Source organism: Zalophus californianus, chromosome 15 (assembly GCF_009762305.2).
Source record: "Zalophus californianus isolate mZalCal1 chromosome 15, mZalCal1.pri.v2, whole genome shotgun sequence".
Lineage (NCBI taxonomy): Eukaryota > Metazoa > Chordata > Mammalia > Carnivora > Otariidae > Zalophus > Zalophus californianus.
In genome coordinates, this window is record NC_045609.1 from 76,563,137 (window position 1) to 76,579,763 (window position 16,627).

Sequence of the window (16,627 nt, forward strand, 5' to 3'; positions counted from 1 at the left end):
TGAGCGTTGCCCCGGAGCAGGGGCGGGCCTGCGAGCGGGCTGCTGGGAGCGGTGAGCTGCTGCGGCGGCGGCGGCGGCGGCGGCGGCGCTGAAAAATGGCTGCGGCTGAGGCGGTGGACACTCAGCTGATGCTCGGAGTCGGCCTGATCGGTGAGGACGAAGGCGCCCTGCCCCGCAGGCCCGCGCCCCAGTTCCGCCTCCGCCTCCGCCTCCGCCTGGGCTGGGGTGGTCTCTGCTCCCGCGGCCTCCCGCGCCGCCCGCGGTGCGGAGGTCGCGGTCCCGTCTGTTGGGCCTGGGCCGGGGGCTGCGGGGCCCGGCCTTCTCGGCGCGGGGACTCGGTCAGTCGCCCTGGGCCCATCCGCCTGCGGTCTCGCGTGGGACCCGCCCGGGCCGGGCAGCGGGGCGGAGGGACCCCGGGCCTCCTCCCGGACGCCCCGTGCTGCAAACGAGCCCGGACATCGAGAGTGACCGAGCTCCGGCGGCTGCAAGGGGGCCGCTGCACAGGCGGGGCGGGGGCTGGGCGGAGAGCGGGTCCAGGGCCGCGCAGCTGGGAGGCTGCGGGGCCGACCTCGGAGCTTGGGAGAGCCACGCGTGACTGCCTGCCCTACCCCGGGCTGGCCCAGATTATGTGGTTGAGCGGCTCGAGTCTCGGTGGCTAACTGTGCCAGCCCGAGTACTGAGCATTATGCACGAATTACCTCCCGTTAAACTTCTGCCACGGCTCCGGGGGGTGTAGGTAATGTTTGATGGCCACATTTTGGAGAAGCAGATGGAAGCCCAGGTTGTCATTTGTGCCGGACGCACGCTAGGAAGTGGTGGAGCCAGGTTTGGGACCCTTGCTAGTCTAGCCGCGGAGCCCTAACTCCTACCAGTGGAGGAATCCTGCATCGTAAGATAAAGCTCATGCATGTAGCCGGAGTGTCCACATAATCTCATACGGTGGGGTCCCGGTTAGTTTTGAGGAAATAGTGGTTGAGGAAGTACGTTGGGATCTTTGGGTGTGCCTGAGCCGTGTGCAGTGTTTCAGGGTTGGGTGTTTCAAGGAACCATTTATCCCATAGGCGGCAGCGAGCACCGGGTGGCTTGAATGACTGTCTGTCGGTTCCCTCCGTGCCATTGTCCTTTGAAATAATAGTCTATTGAGATTTTTACAAACACCTAAACATTCTGTTCCTCTAGTGTAGAAGAACATTGCTTGCGTTTAGCAAAACTGTCTATATTTTCAGTGTCTCAAAGGAGTGCATTTATCTGGGAATGGCTTCCTGTATTTATGTCTGGTGTGATTTTAAAAACTGCTTCAAAACAAAAACTAATTATTTCAGGCATCTTAGTCCTACTTGAAGGTACTTCTGATTGAGGTTGGGTTAAATTCTGACTTTATCTGGTAACAGCAAAGACGAAGATGACTTATCACTTTCAATTCAGCAGGTTTTGTATTTTTCATGTGGACACGGATTTGAAAGGGATTTGCTTCAAAATAATGGTGGGGGAGGGGCGCCTGGGTGGCTCAGTTGGTTAAGCGACTGCCCTCGGCTGGGGTCATGATCCTGGAGTCCCGGGATCAAGTCCCACATCGGGCTCCCAGCTCAGCAGGGAGCCTGCTTCTCCCTCTGACCCTACCCCCTCTCATATGGTCGCTCCCTCTCTCAATAAAATCTTTAAAAAAAAAAAAAAATAATGGCGGGGGAGAGCTCTCTCTCCCCCTTATGAAACGAGGAGGAGCCAGGTGTGTGTAGTTGCTGGCGCTGAATGATGGAGATGGGGGAATTCGTTTTTTAAAATTCTCTTTTCTAAATGCTTGGTATTTTTCATAATAAAATTGTTTTTTAAAATCTATAGAATAGATCAAAATTTGCATCTTTACTGCTATATGTGCAATAACTGTTTTTCTAAAGTTTGGCTCCATTATTGAGGTGTTCACTTTGATGATGAAACTACATACATGACGGCATAACCATTATTAGTATTACTGTTACTATTTTAAATACAGAATTTGCACAAGCAGTAACGTTTCACCATTTTCTTCATCCCCAGTTTTGTTTTTAACAAACCCTTACTATGTATTTATTAAAGATCTTTCTCAATAGATAAAAATAAAATGATGAGTTTATGAGAATTTGTGTGGGAGGGGAAGGGTAAAGGGGAAGACCTCTACCAAAGCTGTAAGGCTAAATATTCGTTCATGATTTGTTATAAAAGCTTTTTAATCAGGTGGCCTAAAACTCAAGATCAGGAGAGCTAGATAATTTGACCAGTAGAGGTAGGTGGGAATTTGGGGTCACACGTGCTCAGGGATGCTTTGTAAAATGGGATGTTAAAACTGATTCCACTAAGTGCTTCTGAGTAACCAATCAATTCACTTCCTTGCTGCTGTTTGACATTCTCACAGTGACCATCTTTCCACCGTAGAAAAGGACACAAATGGAGAAGTTCTGTGGGTGTGGTGTTATCCTTCCACGACAGCTACTTTAAAGAATTTACTGCTGAGAAAATGCTGCCTTACAGATGAGAGCAAACTTCTCCATCCCTTCATCTTTGGTCAGTACAGAAGAACATGGTTTTATATCACAACAATCGAAGTTCCAGATTCTTCAGTTTTGATAAAGGTATGACTGCATAAAGGTCAAACAACCAAAAATAATTAACGTGATGTCACATTATTCCAGTCGCTCTTAGCTTTTGACATTATCATTCACATACACTTTTGAAAAATACTAAATATGATTTTCACTGGGATTGTTCCCTTTCAGGTTTCACTCATTTATTCTGTAAACATTTGTTGGTGTATATTTTATGACTGACCCTGTGGCTGGTATAGTGAAGCCCTTTCCAGGTTATACTCTTTTGGAGTAGAAATGTAGAAGAACTTTCAAAGTCATGACTCTGATTAATAAAAATGGAAAGAATCATTTTTCTATAATTAAAAACTATTTTAAAGGATAAAATTATCCTTGGCATAATTAAGAAAACTTGTTTCATTTGTGGATGGTAAGGATATATTAAGAATAGAAAGGAGAATTAAGGAAACTCATGTATTCAGTAAGCTTTTTGTGTGTGTCATTTGATACGAACAGTATCAATGTGACATGTTGAAAACCAGTATGTGGTCATTGTGGGCTTTCCTAATCCCAAGCAGCCAGCACGTTTTTTTCAAAGAAAAGAAATATTAGAAAGTGGCTAAACTCCTGGTGTGTTTCTGGGTGGGAACTTCCTTTACCTTCCAGGGCAACTTTTATAACCAATAACCAGACTATATGAAGCATGTCCAAGATACCAGTTTAAATGTAAGGAATTCCATTTAAAATAACAGGAAGGCAACTATTTAAAACTGCTAGAGGTTTGGGGCGCCTGGGTGGCTCAGTCAGTTAAGTGTCTGACTCTTGATTTTGGCTCAGGTCATGATCTCAGGGTCCTGAGATCGAGCCCAAAGGCAGGCTCCCTGCTCAGCAGGGAGTCTGCTTCTCTCCCTCTGCCACATCGCCCCCCCCCACATGCGCATTCTCTCTCTCTCAAAATAAATAAATAAAATCTTTACAAAAATAATAAAACTTCTAGAGGTTTAAGATGAAACAGATTCATAGCTAGAAAATGTAAATTTGCAAAAAAGATAGTTCTCATTGTGTTATAAAAGCTTTGGTTTATGTTCGTTAAGTTCTTGCTGAGAGGTCTTAATGTAGCCTCAAGTAGATTTATCTCTGTTTTGCCTATAGTCTGCCAAACAATAGCAACATTGATTTCAAATCTGTTTTTCAGATTTGAAAAATAGCAAGATGTAGAGATAGTTCTTACACTTCAAAATATGATTTCTAAAAATCATACTACTCATAATGAATAATTTTCTTAAATTCATAAATTTCTTAAATGCTTTACTTTTTATGATGTTCTGAATTTTGTCTCATTAATTGAAATAATAGGTATGTGATTAGCAGAAATTTATATTTATAATAATAGAGGCATATAGATAAATGAAGCTTGTAATAGTCCTTTACACTATATGGCATTCTACAGAGAATTGACTATTTCAGGAACTGTGTGATTTTTTTTCTTTAAGATTTTATTTCTTTGAGAGGAGAGAGAGAGCACGAGAAGGGGGAGGGGCAGAGGCAGAGGGAGAAACAGGCTCCTGCTGAGCAAGGAGCCTAATGCAGGACTCAATCCTAGGACCCTGGGATCATGACTTGAGCCAAAGGCAGACACTTAACCAACTAAGCCACCCAGGCACCCCAAGGAACTGTGTGATTTTTACTGTATGTATTTTTGTTTTCTATCCTTCTGTTTCATTAATTAATAGCTGATAAATTGGTAAGTCTAATAGCATTTCTAATTCTGCTTTGATGAGGTTAGGGGACTTTAAATGAAAACTCACATTTTTGATACTTGAAATATATTTGCGTTTTTGAAAAAATTTTAACTCTGAAAGTATTACATTCTTATCTAGGAAGTTAAATATTTATGTATATATATGTCATTTATATGCATGTGTATATAAGCATAAAAGTATAAAGAAGCAAGTGAAAACTTGGTTACATTTTAATCTTTTCCTTTTAATGCCGGTCTGTCTTGTACAGAGGTTTGCTAGAATATAGTAATAAAAATTAAATCTGTGAAAGTGTCTTTAAAAAGTATACTTTTTTGTTTCTTTTGGACAGGTGACTCATTTTTCTATTGTTCTGACCGCCAAAGATTTTAACCCAGAGAAATATGCCGCCTTCACTAGGATATTGTGTAGGTCTGTATGAAAATTGTATTAAATGCTATCATACAAAAATGAAGATCTTACTCAATAGTTACATAGCAGATTTCTACACCAAGGAAGCAAATTTCAGCCCTCTGCCTCCCCACCTTAATCTTTACTTGCCCTCCAGAAACTGTTTTGTAAAGAGGAACTTTCTCTTCTGCTTTGATGACACTGCTCCTCTTATTTGGGAAAATGGTGGAAGGGAGGAGAAAAAGCAGTTTACACAACTATTGCAGTTCCTGGGGATTTTGAGTCACTTGCCGCTTTTGGTCTGCTGCTTCTACCCAATTCCAATTTAGAACTTCCCTTAGCAGGATGGATAAGTTAAAAGTGCTGGTGAAGTGATAAGCTGGTTCATATGTGTCAAAGTCTGTGTGTGGGAGTCATTTTGGGGAAAATTAACAGGCATTTTGAATTATGCTAAAGTACAGGAAAATATTTCTTAGCTAGAATGCTGAGAAGCTGAGAATCTGATTAATTGGTTAATTGTGATTCAGGTAAACTTTAGTTTCATTCCAGCTATTGAAAAAAATTATGTAAAATATACCAACCTGCTTTGTTGCCTTGGTAAGTATATGCAGTAGAGTTAATGAAATCTTTCTTATATGTTAGGGACATTGGTTTTTCCTTAATCAGGGCTTTGAGAGGTTCTGTTTTTTTTTAATATTGTTGTCACTAGATAGACTTGTAATTCTAATGTGACATATTACAACATCAGCCCTCAGGCTTATGCCCAATAAGTAGTTTTGGGGTGGGGGTAAAGGGGGTTGTTTTTGTTTTTCTCACTATAAGCCTGATAAATGGTTGCTTTTTTTTTTTTTTTTTGCCATTTTTGTGTATGAACATTCATGTATACATATCTATAATGGAAGTCTACTTTCTCATTACTTAAGGGTTTCAGGTAGGTTATATTTTGACAAAATGAAGTTTTACTGGTTTTGCAGCCAGCTATGATAAGAGAGGCTTCTTGCTCTCATAAGTTCCAGGTATATAGTTCACTGTGGAATATAAACAGTTGTCTTCTACTGTGGCACTGACACAAAAGGAGATTATCATTAAGAAGAGACACCGTCTAGAAGCCATGAGCTAAAAACACTGCAAAGTTGTTTTTGAACAAACACTGGACTCTCATTTCGTTGGATTGGGTCAAGGTTAGGTTACCCAGTGAATTCACTGGGAAATATCCTGGGGCCCAGACTGTAAGGTTGCTTTAGACCTCACTTCCTGCCCAAGAGGAAGCCGGAAGGGTTCCTCACCTTCTGTAGCGCCATGACGTTGCATTCTGGACGCTTCTCCTGTCACAGTTTAGGAGAAATGAGGACTCAAAGCTATTGGCAGCCACCTCCTCTGCCCCCTACCCCTTACTGCACTTGCCCTCGCATGTGTTCATACCCACACACTCCTGCACGCACACATGCACACACACGTACACACACATGCAAACACACTTAACTCTCCTCACTAACGTGTCTGTGTGCACAGGCACATAGACCAACACTTTTCAGTGATGCTGAGGTTACCGTGGAGGGGCTCTCTTCCATCTCTGGGGAGAGGGGCGGGCAGGCACGCCTTCTACAGATTGCTGCTCACAGTGGCAGTGGGAAGCCCACATTAAGAGGTTCATTCCCTGTGTGGGGTCCAGGTCATTTGCCATGACCCCCTTCATCTTCTTGTCCCTCCAGCTAGTGGCCATGGCAGAGAACCTGGGTTGCCTGCACACTTGGAGTCAGTTGTCCATGCCCCGTGTGACAGCCTGTGGCCATCCCATCTGAATAGGTTCCCCTTAGTTGCACTTTGTGGTTTTCCTACACAATGATTTTAGGGGAATTCCTCCCTCTGTTCAGTATTTCATGGCCCAGGTTGTCATGGAAAAAGTAGTCTTACCCTATTTATTACTCTTCCTATGTTTCTCTTCTCCATTACTGCATATTGTTATCTATTTTACAGTTTTAATGGTGTGTTGTTTGTTTGTTCGGTGGTTGTAATGTAAGCACATAGTAGAAAATTACAAACAATACAGAAAGGTATACAATGAAAACTAAGTCCCTTCTTTCCCCTATTCCCAACCTCCAAATGGAGATGTTTTCTCCATATAGAAATGTGTGTGTGAGTTCATGGGTTTGATTATCTTATATATATATATGGTAGCTTACCATATTCATTGTTCTCTACCTTTTTTTTCTCAATTTCTCAAAAAACACGATGATTGACAAAATTTGGTTAGTAGTTAAAACACTTGCTTTTCTTCACTTAATGTACAATAAATATGATTTTCAGTTTGATCTGTTTTAAACCATGATTTTATTTTCTTTCCAGTTTTCTACCCTTTTAGCTACGAAAAGACCCAAGTAGGCCCAGTCCTGCTTCTCAGGCACAATTTAGATTTAGTTATTCACAGGAAGAGATTTTAGGGGAACTGATTTTAGGACTGATTTCACATATGAGCTATAAATGCAGCCAGTTTCCTGTCAGCATTTTCTGGAACTTGATGATGAATATATCTAGAGTGCATTTATCACCAGAAACGTAAAGGAGTTTGGTTTCTTAATTATCTAAATATAGCCACCTCTGGTAACTCTAATAATAAATACAGGTTCTATAATTAGTGCTTTCTCTATGAACAATGCAAAACTCCTTCCTTGTCAAAGGAAGTCCCAGCAATAAGATAGAGTTGTTTGGACTAGAAACTATTTGTGAACGTTAAGACATACAGAGAGATAAGTATGCCATATTTTTAAGAATAATGGGGCCTCAGAAAGTCCACAGCTCATTCTCCTGACTGAGTGGACGATAGCAGACTTCCCCAGATGGAAGGAGAAAGCCACCTTCCGGGAATTGTTGAAAGTCTCTCGAGTGGTTATTTTTTTGATACATTTTCAAACTAAATTCTAGAAGTAGTCATATCATGAAAAGATTCAGGCATTCAGAAGTATATTAGCAAGTTGACTTAGATTTTGTAGTAAGGACCCATAAGTAGCCTTGGTTTGCATTGCTCCATGTGGTTCATGCTGAATAAAAGCATGGTTGCTTTTTGTCTTTTCTTACAGAATGTACCTGAAACATGGGAGCCCAGTTAAAATGATGGAGAGTTACATTGCAGTTCTCACAAAGGGGATATGCCAGAGTGAAGAAAATGGCTCTTTCCTTAGCAAGGATTTTGATGCTCGAAAGGCATATCTTGCAGGCTCCATCAAAGGTAAAAAAAAAAAAAAAAAAAAAGGCACAGAACAAAAACCCATCCCAGATAGTTCCATCCCAACAACAGTAATATCCCCAAGCCCAGGGCAATCCTCATTAGACTGATATTCCATCTTCCTATATACTTTCATCTATGTAATATTTATTTGTTAAACAGGAGGGTAATTCAACTTCTACATTTGCCTTATTTGATTAGAATTCTGTTTAGGAGAGCACATTTTTTGGGGGTCCTCCCCATGGGATTCTGACATTTCATATAGAAATGTTCTCTCACAAGTAAGCTGAATCTCACGGCTTGAGTCTCCACTGACTTCCATAGTTTTTCTTTCCTTCCATTTTAGCAGTTACTTCTTCCACGTGGAGAGCTCCAGCCCCTGACCCAGCGTTTCTTCTTAATTCCCCACCTTTCTCTCCTAGCTGGAACACCCCAAATGGCAGTGCGGGGCCGAGCCACAGACTGCAAGGTCCTTAAAAGGGAGGAGAGGGGAGCTTGGAGGGTCATGCTAGCTGTCATTCTTGTCCTCCCGCAGCGCCGTGTTTGCCCTTGCTCCTCCTGTTCTGTACCGTTTCAAAGCATCCCTGTTGGCGTGTTAGGTTTGTCCAGCTATCTCAGAAGGACCTAAGTCATGACGTGTGTATGTGTGTGGGGGAGGGGGAGGGTGTTGGTGAACTTTTTTTTAAAACGTAAGGATTTCTCATGACAGAAAGAAGCTGGTTCCCTTCCTATCATTTCTTCTGCTTTCTTGTGGCTCTGGCTTCATCTCTGCATCCAGCACAGAGTCCTTTGGGGGGCAGGTTGAGGCTGCTATAGCATCCACCCTAGGGAGCAGATAGGGATTTCTATGCCCATCAAGGGCATAAGGTACTTCTTTTCTTTGTTCTCTGTATTGAAAATATTTCTGTATTCTGTATATAGAAAAGAATCTCTGTAAATACAAAGAATCCTTTCCAATAGCAATGTTATTATTTAATGCAGTAATATTTTAATTTCTTGTGTTTTAAGATATTGTATCTCAGTTTGGAATGGAAACTGTTATCTTACACACAGCGCTGATGCTAAAGAAAAGAATTGTCGTCTATCACCCCAAAATAGAAGCTGTCCAGGAGTTCACCAGGTATTGTTTCTGGTCATTAAAAAGTGGAAGCTTTGGGCGCCTGGGTGGCTCAGTTGGTTAAGCGACTGCCTTCAGCTCAGGTCATGATCCTGGAGTCCCGGGATTGAGTCCCACATCGGGCTCCCTGCTCAGCAGGGAGTCTGCTTCTCCCTCTGACCCTCTTCCCTCTCGTGCTCTCTCTCTCTCTCATTCTCTCTCTCTCTCAAATAAATAAATAAAATTTTAAAATAAAATAAAATAAAATAAAAATATCTTAAAAAAAAAAAAGTGGAGGCTTTGTTGGCAGCCAGTATGGGGCAGTCTGTGTTCCTGTGTGCTCTGTTTTGTTGCACATTTGGTATAAATAGAATGTGTTAGGCTGTGGGTAAAATGCCATTTTGGTCTAATGTGTCAGGTAAGATTTAGTAGTTCGAGGCCACTGAATTTAGGCAGATTCTTCTTTAAATTTAGAAGTATGAATACTTTAGAGCAAGGAGTTTAACTGTTTCCTTGCCAGACAGTAAATATTTTAGGCTTGTAGGCCATAGGGTCTGTCCCAACCACCCAACTGCATAAGTAAATGAATGAACACGCCTGTGTTCTGGTTACACTTTATGTGTAAACACAAACAGCCAATCCATGGTAACAGTTTCCTGACCCCTGTTTTAAGTAATTCATTTTTTCACTTTTACCACAGACTCTTTCTTCTTTTTCTTTAAGATTTTACTTATGTATTTGAGAGAAAGAGAGCACAGATGCGGGGGTGGGAGGAAGAGGGACAAGCAGACTTCACACTGAGCGTGGAGCCCACTACGGGGCTCGATCCCAGGACCCTGGGATCATGACCTGAGCTGAAGGCAAGACGCTTAACTGACTGAGCCACCCGGGCGCCCCTAAAACATTTCATTACTTTAACTTGAAGCCTGGAGGTTTTGGCACGTTTAGCTTTCGTTCTCCTCTCTGTTTCTGATAGCCAGTTTCCTCCTGGGGAAGAAGAGGAAGGAGGGTGGGCTGAGTCAGGTGTGGGCCGGCAGCCATTTGAGTTCTTGCCTTAATTCCCTAGGACTCTGCCTGCCCTGGTGTGGCATCGACAGGACTGGACCATACTTCATTCCTACGTGCACCTGGATGCCGATGAGCTGGAAGCCCTGCGGATGTGCCCAGGTAGACGACAGCATCTCAGGGGATGAGAGCCTTGGCTTTATCCAGGCTTGTTGTTGGTTTGGGGGAGTATTTTTGCATTCCTAAAGGGAATAATGATGATTAGTTATTCCTTTGGTAAATGCACCCAATTCTTTTTCCTTAAAAAAATTATTTTTAATTTTTAAAAATATTGCAGTAAAATATCCATAATACAAAATTTACCATCATAATCGTCTTTAAGTATATAATTCAGAGGCACTAAGTACATTTTACTTTGTTGTACAACCATCACCAAAATACGATTTATTTTTAACTTGCAAAATTCTAATTTTATAAAAGTTTCCCTATCAGTGATTTGACTTAGACTTTATTTTGAGCCTTTGCATGTTTTTTCTCAAAGGAAAAATAAAATTATTTTTAATGACGTTTTTATACCTGTATAAAAATTTTTAATCGTAAGATTCTGAGAATAATTTAATAACAGTATTATTTATATCTGTAGGAATTCTAATCTTGTGGTGACATAGTCTTTTGTTTTTCTTTAAATTTAAGGTGATCATGCCCTTTATACTTTTATGGTCTTAAAAGATTCTTTCATAGGGGCGCCTGGGGGGCTCAGTCGTTAAGCGACTGCCTTCGGCTCAGGTCATGATCCCAGGGTCCTGGAATCGAGCCCCGCATCGGGCTCCCTGCTCAGTGGGAAGCCTGCTTCTCCCTCTCCCTCTCCCCCTGCTTGTGTTCCCTCTCTCACTGTCTCTCTCTCTCTGTCAAATAAATAAAAATCTTGAAAAAAAAAAGATTCTTTCATAAAGTGATAATGATAATGATAGATGGTAGGGGCTTTTGTTGTTGCTTTTTCAATTATGAAAAATTTCTTACATATAAACCAAAATGCAATATTTATGCAAGTTATAAAAAAATTAAAAGAACACTCACAGACTCACCAGAGATGAAAAAGTAGAATCCTATCTGTACTTTGAAGCATCTCACGTGCCTTCCCATCTCATTCCTCACTCCCTTCCTCTAGCCCCATACATAGAAACACATAGCTCTAAATAATATATTGTTTAGTTTTACTAAACTAACTTTATATATGTGGATTCATGATATATGAATTCTTCTGTGGCCTGTGTTTTGGTTTTTGTTTTATTTTTGCTTAACAGTATTTTTGTAGGATTTTGTATTTTCATGTGGATATTTGTAGTCTCATTCATTTTCACTGCTATATAGGATCCCACTAAGTGATATACCATAGTTTATTCACTCAGACTTTTCTCCTTATTTATTTATAAGATTTATTTATCTACTTCAGAGAGAGGGAGAGAGAGAGAGAGAGAGAGAAAGAGAAAGGGGCAGGTGGAGAGGGCAGAGGGAAAGAATCTCAAGCAGACTCCCCACTGAGTGTGGAGCCCGATGCAGGGCTCAATCCCAGGACCCTGAGATTATGACCTGAGCCTAAATCAAGAGCCAGTCACTCAGTGGACTGAGCCACCCAGGCATCCCTCTCATTTTTCACTTTTAAAAACAGTGCTGCTACAGGCATTCTTTTTTTTTTTTTTTTAAGATTTTATTTATTTGAGAGAGACACAGCGAGAGAGGAAGCACAAGCAGGGGGAGTGGGAGAGGGAGAAGCAGGTTCCCCGCTGAGCAGGGAGCCCGATGCGGGGCTCGATCCCAGGACCCCGGGATCATGACCTGAGCCGAAGGCAGATGCTTAATGACTGAGCCACCCAGGCGCCCATGCTACAGGCATTCTTATTATGGGTCTCTTGATGCACACATGTAAGACTAACTCTAGGTTATACGTCAGGAAGTAGAATTTCTGGGTTATAAGGCAAGCAGATCCTCAAGCTGCAGGGTAATGCCAAATGTTTTCCTCAAAAATTGTACCAATTTACCCTCTTACCAGTGTAGGAGAGGTCCCATTGCTTCATGTATCAACAACAATTGGTTACTGTCAAACTTTAAAATGTTTGCCAACTGGGGCGCCTGGGTGGCTCAGTCGTTAGGCGTCTGCCTTCGGCTCAGGTCATGGTCCCAGGATCCTGGGATCGAGCCCCACATCGGGCTCCCTGCTCGGCGGGAAGCCTGCTTCTCCCTCTCCCACTCCCCCTGCTTGTGTTCCCTCTCTCGCTGTGTCTCTCTGTCAAATAAACAAAGTCTTTAAAAGAAATAAATAAATAAGTAAAATAAAATGTTTGCCAACTTGGTGGCTGTACAGTGATATTTCATGTGCTTTAATTTGTATTCTCTTGATTCCTAACGAGGTTAAACATATTTCTGTTTTTGCCATTTGTGTTTCCTCTTCTACAAAATAACTATGTTTTACATATTTTTACATTGGGTTGTTTTTCTTATTGATTCATAGAAATTCCTTATATATTCAGGATATGAATCCATTGTCGGTTATCTATACTTCAAAAAAAAATCTCTGAGTTTGTGGATTTTTTATTTATTCTCATGATATAACAAATAGAAATTTATTTTTTTAGACTTTTTATTAAGTATAATGTGCTTCATATGCTTGTCACCCAACTTCAACATTTGTGAACATTTTATAATCTTGTTTTACCTTGTGTCCCTCATGTTTTTTTTCCCCTGGGTTTTTGTTATTAATTGATGTATTGTTGACATGTGTTATGAGTTTCAGGTATACAAAGTAGTAATTCGACAATTATATCCATTATGAAACATTCACCATAATAAATTTACTCACCATCTGTCACCCTATTAAGTTATTACAATATTATTGACTATATTCCCTGTGCTGTACTTTTCATCCCTGTGACTTATTTATTTTATAACTGGAAGTTTGTACCTCTTCATCTCCTTCACCCATTTTGCCCATCCCCTCACTCTAGAAGTCCTAATTTTAATGTGCTGGAATTTATTAAACTTTTCTTTTATGACTTTAGTTTTTATATTTTGTGTAAGAAAATCTTTATACCAAGGGTAGAAGCATATTTCGTAGACATTTAGAAAGTGTTTTTTCTTCCCCATTTAAGCCTTCAATGTACCTAGAACTACTTTTTTTGTAGTGAGTTTGGGATTTTTTTTCCCAGTTGGAAAGCCACTTGGCCCAGGACTACTTAGTGAATGGAGTCCTCTTTTCTCCAGTAATCTGTCCATTTCTGTCAAATGTCATATTTTCTCATGTGAGTGAGTCTGTGGCTGGCTGGCCTGCAGTTAGTTTTTTGTTTTTGTTGCTGTTATTTTTTAAATGTTTTCTTTTGGTAAAGCAAAACTTTAGCATTGATAAATTGGTCCTCAAAAAAATTTTTTTTTTGTTTTTAATTGTACTGCTGATTGAAATCTGAAAAGTCTGGTAGCTGTTGTTTTAGCCTCAGTTCCAAAGGTCTGCTAATTCTTGAGTTGCCCTGATTCCTTGAGCATTTATTGTTTCTTCTTCCTTTTTTTTAATTTCTTAAAATAATTTTTTTTTTTATTAATACAGTATTTATTTGTCTTTCCTCTGTCACACCCTGAGCCAACCACTTTCCCCAGGCTGCCTGGAGAGGTATAGGAAAAGGAATATACAGGGCAGACGAGACTCGGGAGAAAGACCTCTGGGAGGTGGTGAAGAGGATGAGAAAGGCTGCCATCACGAGAGCACAAGAGCCCCATGGCCTCTGGGAGGGCAAAGCCCAGAATGGCGTAGGAGACGAGCTGTTGCTTCAGAGAGGGATTCCTGTCATAACCAGTGATGAGGCCCCCAAACACAGTCCCATTTCCAGCCCCAGAGCCAGCCACCCCTACCATGGCAGCCCCAGCCCCAATGAACTTGGCTGCTATGTCGACATCTGTTGCAATGGCGCTGGTTTGGAAGCTGCGGCTAGGAATAAGTGAGGTCCCGGGACGTGGGGCTGCCACACTGCTGAAGCTCTCATCTGTCGGTGTCTCCGGTGGTTTTAGCACCGCTGCAGACAGTGATGGGCTCAACAGCTGAGAGGTGCCCCTGACCAAGAAGGGGGTAGAGATGAACTTGGCACAGGCGGACATTTTCAGGGCATGAGGGGCTGTGGCAGGAGAACTGCTCCCAGTGCAGAGAAGACAGAGAGAGTCCTTGAGCATTAATTGTATCACATCTGAAACCGGTGAAGGATGATGCTGCTCCCAGCATGCTGTCCCTGAGAAAGCCAGGTGTGTTTGGCTGTGGTTTCTTAGAGACAAAGACCTAAACGGGGACCAGTCGTCCAGAGAACCCTTGCCGCCTCTGCCTCGGCATCATTCTTGACCTGAATAGCAATGACTGAAAAGTAAATGCCTTCTTCCTTGACACCAAAATCTAGTTTGGGGTCATTTAGAGTTGTATGAGCTTCTTCAGGCAACTGCCGATAGTGAAGTCTTAAGAAATGCCGGGTGGCTCAGTTGGTTAAACAACTTAAACAATCTTAAACAAATTAAGAAAAAAATTTAGAGGGGCGCCTGGGTGGCTCAGTCGTTAAGTGTCTGCCTTCGGCTTGGGTCATGATCCCAGGGTCCTGGGATCGGGCCCCGCATCGGGCTCCCTGCTCAGTGGGGAGCCTGCTTCTCCCTCTCCCACTCCCCCTGCTTGTGTTCCCTCTCACGCTGTCTTTCTCTCTCTGTGTCAATTAAATAAATAAAAAAAATCTTAAAAAAAAAAAAAGATGCCAGAGGGTACAGCTGATGTACCCTGAATAAAGCAGTGAAGAAAAGCACCTGATGAGCTTTTAGATTCAGTTTTCTTTTGATACATTCACAATAGGATTTGTTTCTACTCCAGTAATGTTGGTCATCTTTGTAATGCAGGTTACATCGCCGGATTTGTGGACTTGGAGGTGAGCAATAGATCAGACCTCTATGACGTGTTTGTGAATCTGGCAGATAGTGAGATTACCATTGCTCCACTTGCAAAAGGTTCGTTCTCTGTTCTGTTGTTGATACAAAATGTCATCAAGCAGTTGTACTTTTTTAAAATTAATTAATTTTGAAACATTTTAATTCCAGTGTAGTTACCATACAGCGTCATGTTAGTTTCAGCTCTACAATATAGTGACTCAGCAGTTCGATATGTTACTGCTCATCAAGATAAGTGTACTCTTAATCTCCTTCACCTATTTCCCCCATCCCCCCGCCTACCTTAAGCAGTTCTATTTTTAAGGCTGATTCTCTAAAACTGGTATTCGAGGGCTTGCTTAGCATGCTGTGCTGAAACTGTAAGGATTTTTCTGTGTCTAGAACATGACGTTTATTCTTACGGGTCTCGCCATGGTAGTAATACATTCGGGGTGCTTAGGCCGTACAGTGTATGTTAATAAGATAGCCTCTCTATCTTGTTTCTCCAGGTCTCTGTTTATACAAGCTGTATTAGGGATCTCTTGCTGCATAACAAATCACTTCTAAATTTAGTGATTTAAAATAGCAAATATTGGTTATCTCAGTTTCAGGACTGACTTAGCTGAGAGGTTCTGGCTCGGGGTCTCTCCTGGGGATTCAGTCAAGATGACTGCCGGTGCTGCAGCCCTCCGGAGGCGCGACTTCTGAGTTAACTCACCTGGCTTTAGCAGGAGGCCTCACCATATGGGCCTCTCCATAGAGCAGCTCGAGTGTTCTCATGACACGACAGCTGGCTTCCCCAAGAGCGAATGATCCGAGAGACAGACCACGGTGCCTTCTATGACTCGCTCTCAGAAGTCATACGCCAGTTCCTCCATGTTCTGTTTGTTAGAAGGAAGTCATTAAGTCCAGGCCACACTTAAGAGAGGGGAAGTATGCTCCCCGCCTCGAAGGACAGAGGATCAAAACAGGTGTAGAAGTTGAGCAGCGCACAAGGGCTGAACGTGACTCCTGTGTGGAAAATCTTTTTGAAAGATGTGTCAGTAAGCACAGGGGAATGGAGGTCATGGCCTTTTGTAAAGCCAAAGTGATAGGAAACTAGTGGTGGCCCGGGCCACTTAAACTGATGAAGCATTAGGACCAGAAGGGGTGGCCATCTCCCTGCTGCCTGTGGTTTCTCTGAGTCTATAAAGTGGGCCCATCTCAGCCAGCATTATGCGAATGGAGTTTGGTCCTTGGAGTGACAAACAAATGTTTTTATTTTGGAACATGAGGTATAAATCGTGATTATGCCTCACCTCCTAGCACATCGTCCTACGTGGGCTCAGTAATAAGATGGAAGTGCGGGAGTTGGCGGTTGTTTTGAAAGTTCCTTCTGTGTGGTTGTTTACCTTTTCAAGTAGACAGCATGGTTTTTATTATGTAAACTTGTAAATATTCACATAACATGTGCTTGATCTCACCAGAGGCCATGACAATGGGCAAACTGCACAAAGAAATTGGCCAGCTCATTGTTCAGTCTGCAGAAGATCCGGAGAAATCAGACAGCCAAGTTATACAGGTAAGTCGTCAGTCCTCGGACTTCCTGAGAGTCCTGAGGTAGTGCTGCTGGGTGGGGTGCGGCAGAGCTCACGCAGTGCGCGCCACGCTGAGCGGC

At 42.2% G+C, this 16,627-nt stretch overlaps 1 protein-coding gene and 1 pseudogene across 4 annotated transcripts in view; one reads left to right on the top strand and one right to left on the bottom strand.

Moving 5' to 3' along the window:
• The window catches only part of DENND10 (DENN domain containing 10), a 20,430-nt gene continuing 3,803 nt past the window's right edge, over positions 1-16,627 (top strand). The window contains exons 1-8 of one of the 4 annotated variants that reach the window (XM_027593280.2): positions 1-150; positions 2,410-2,606; positions 4,650-4,729; positions 7,786-7,934; positions 8,940-9,051; positions 10,094-10,194; positions 14,944-15,051; positions 16,437-16,531. In XM_027593280.2, coding sequence (XP_027449081.1) covers positions 96-150; positions 2,410-2,606; positions 4,650-4,729; positions 7,786-7,934; positions 8,940-9,051; positions 10,094-10,194; positions 14,944-15,051; positions 16,437-16,531 — 897 coding nt within the window. In that variant the 5' untranslated portion in view covers positions 1-95. Of the gene's footprint in view, positions 151-2,389; positions 2,607-4,649; positions 4,730-7,785; positions 7,935-8,939; positions 9,052-10,093; positions 10,195-14,943; positions 15,052-16,436; positions 16,532-16,627 lie in introns of all 4 variants that reach the window. The other 3 variants (XM_027593290.2, XM_027593300.2, XM_027593310.2) reach the window with 3 other exon arrangements.
• Positions 12,395-14,583, bottom strand: LOC113921897 (annotated as a pseudogene).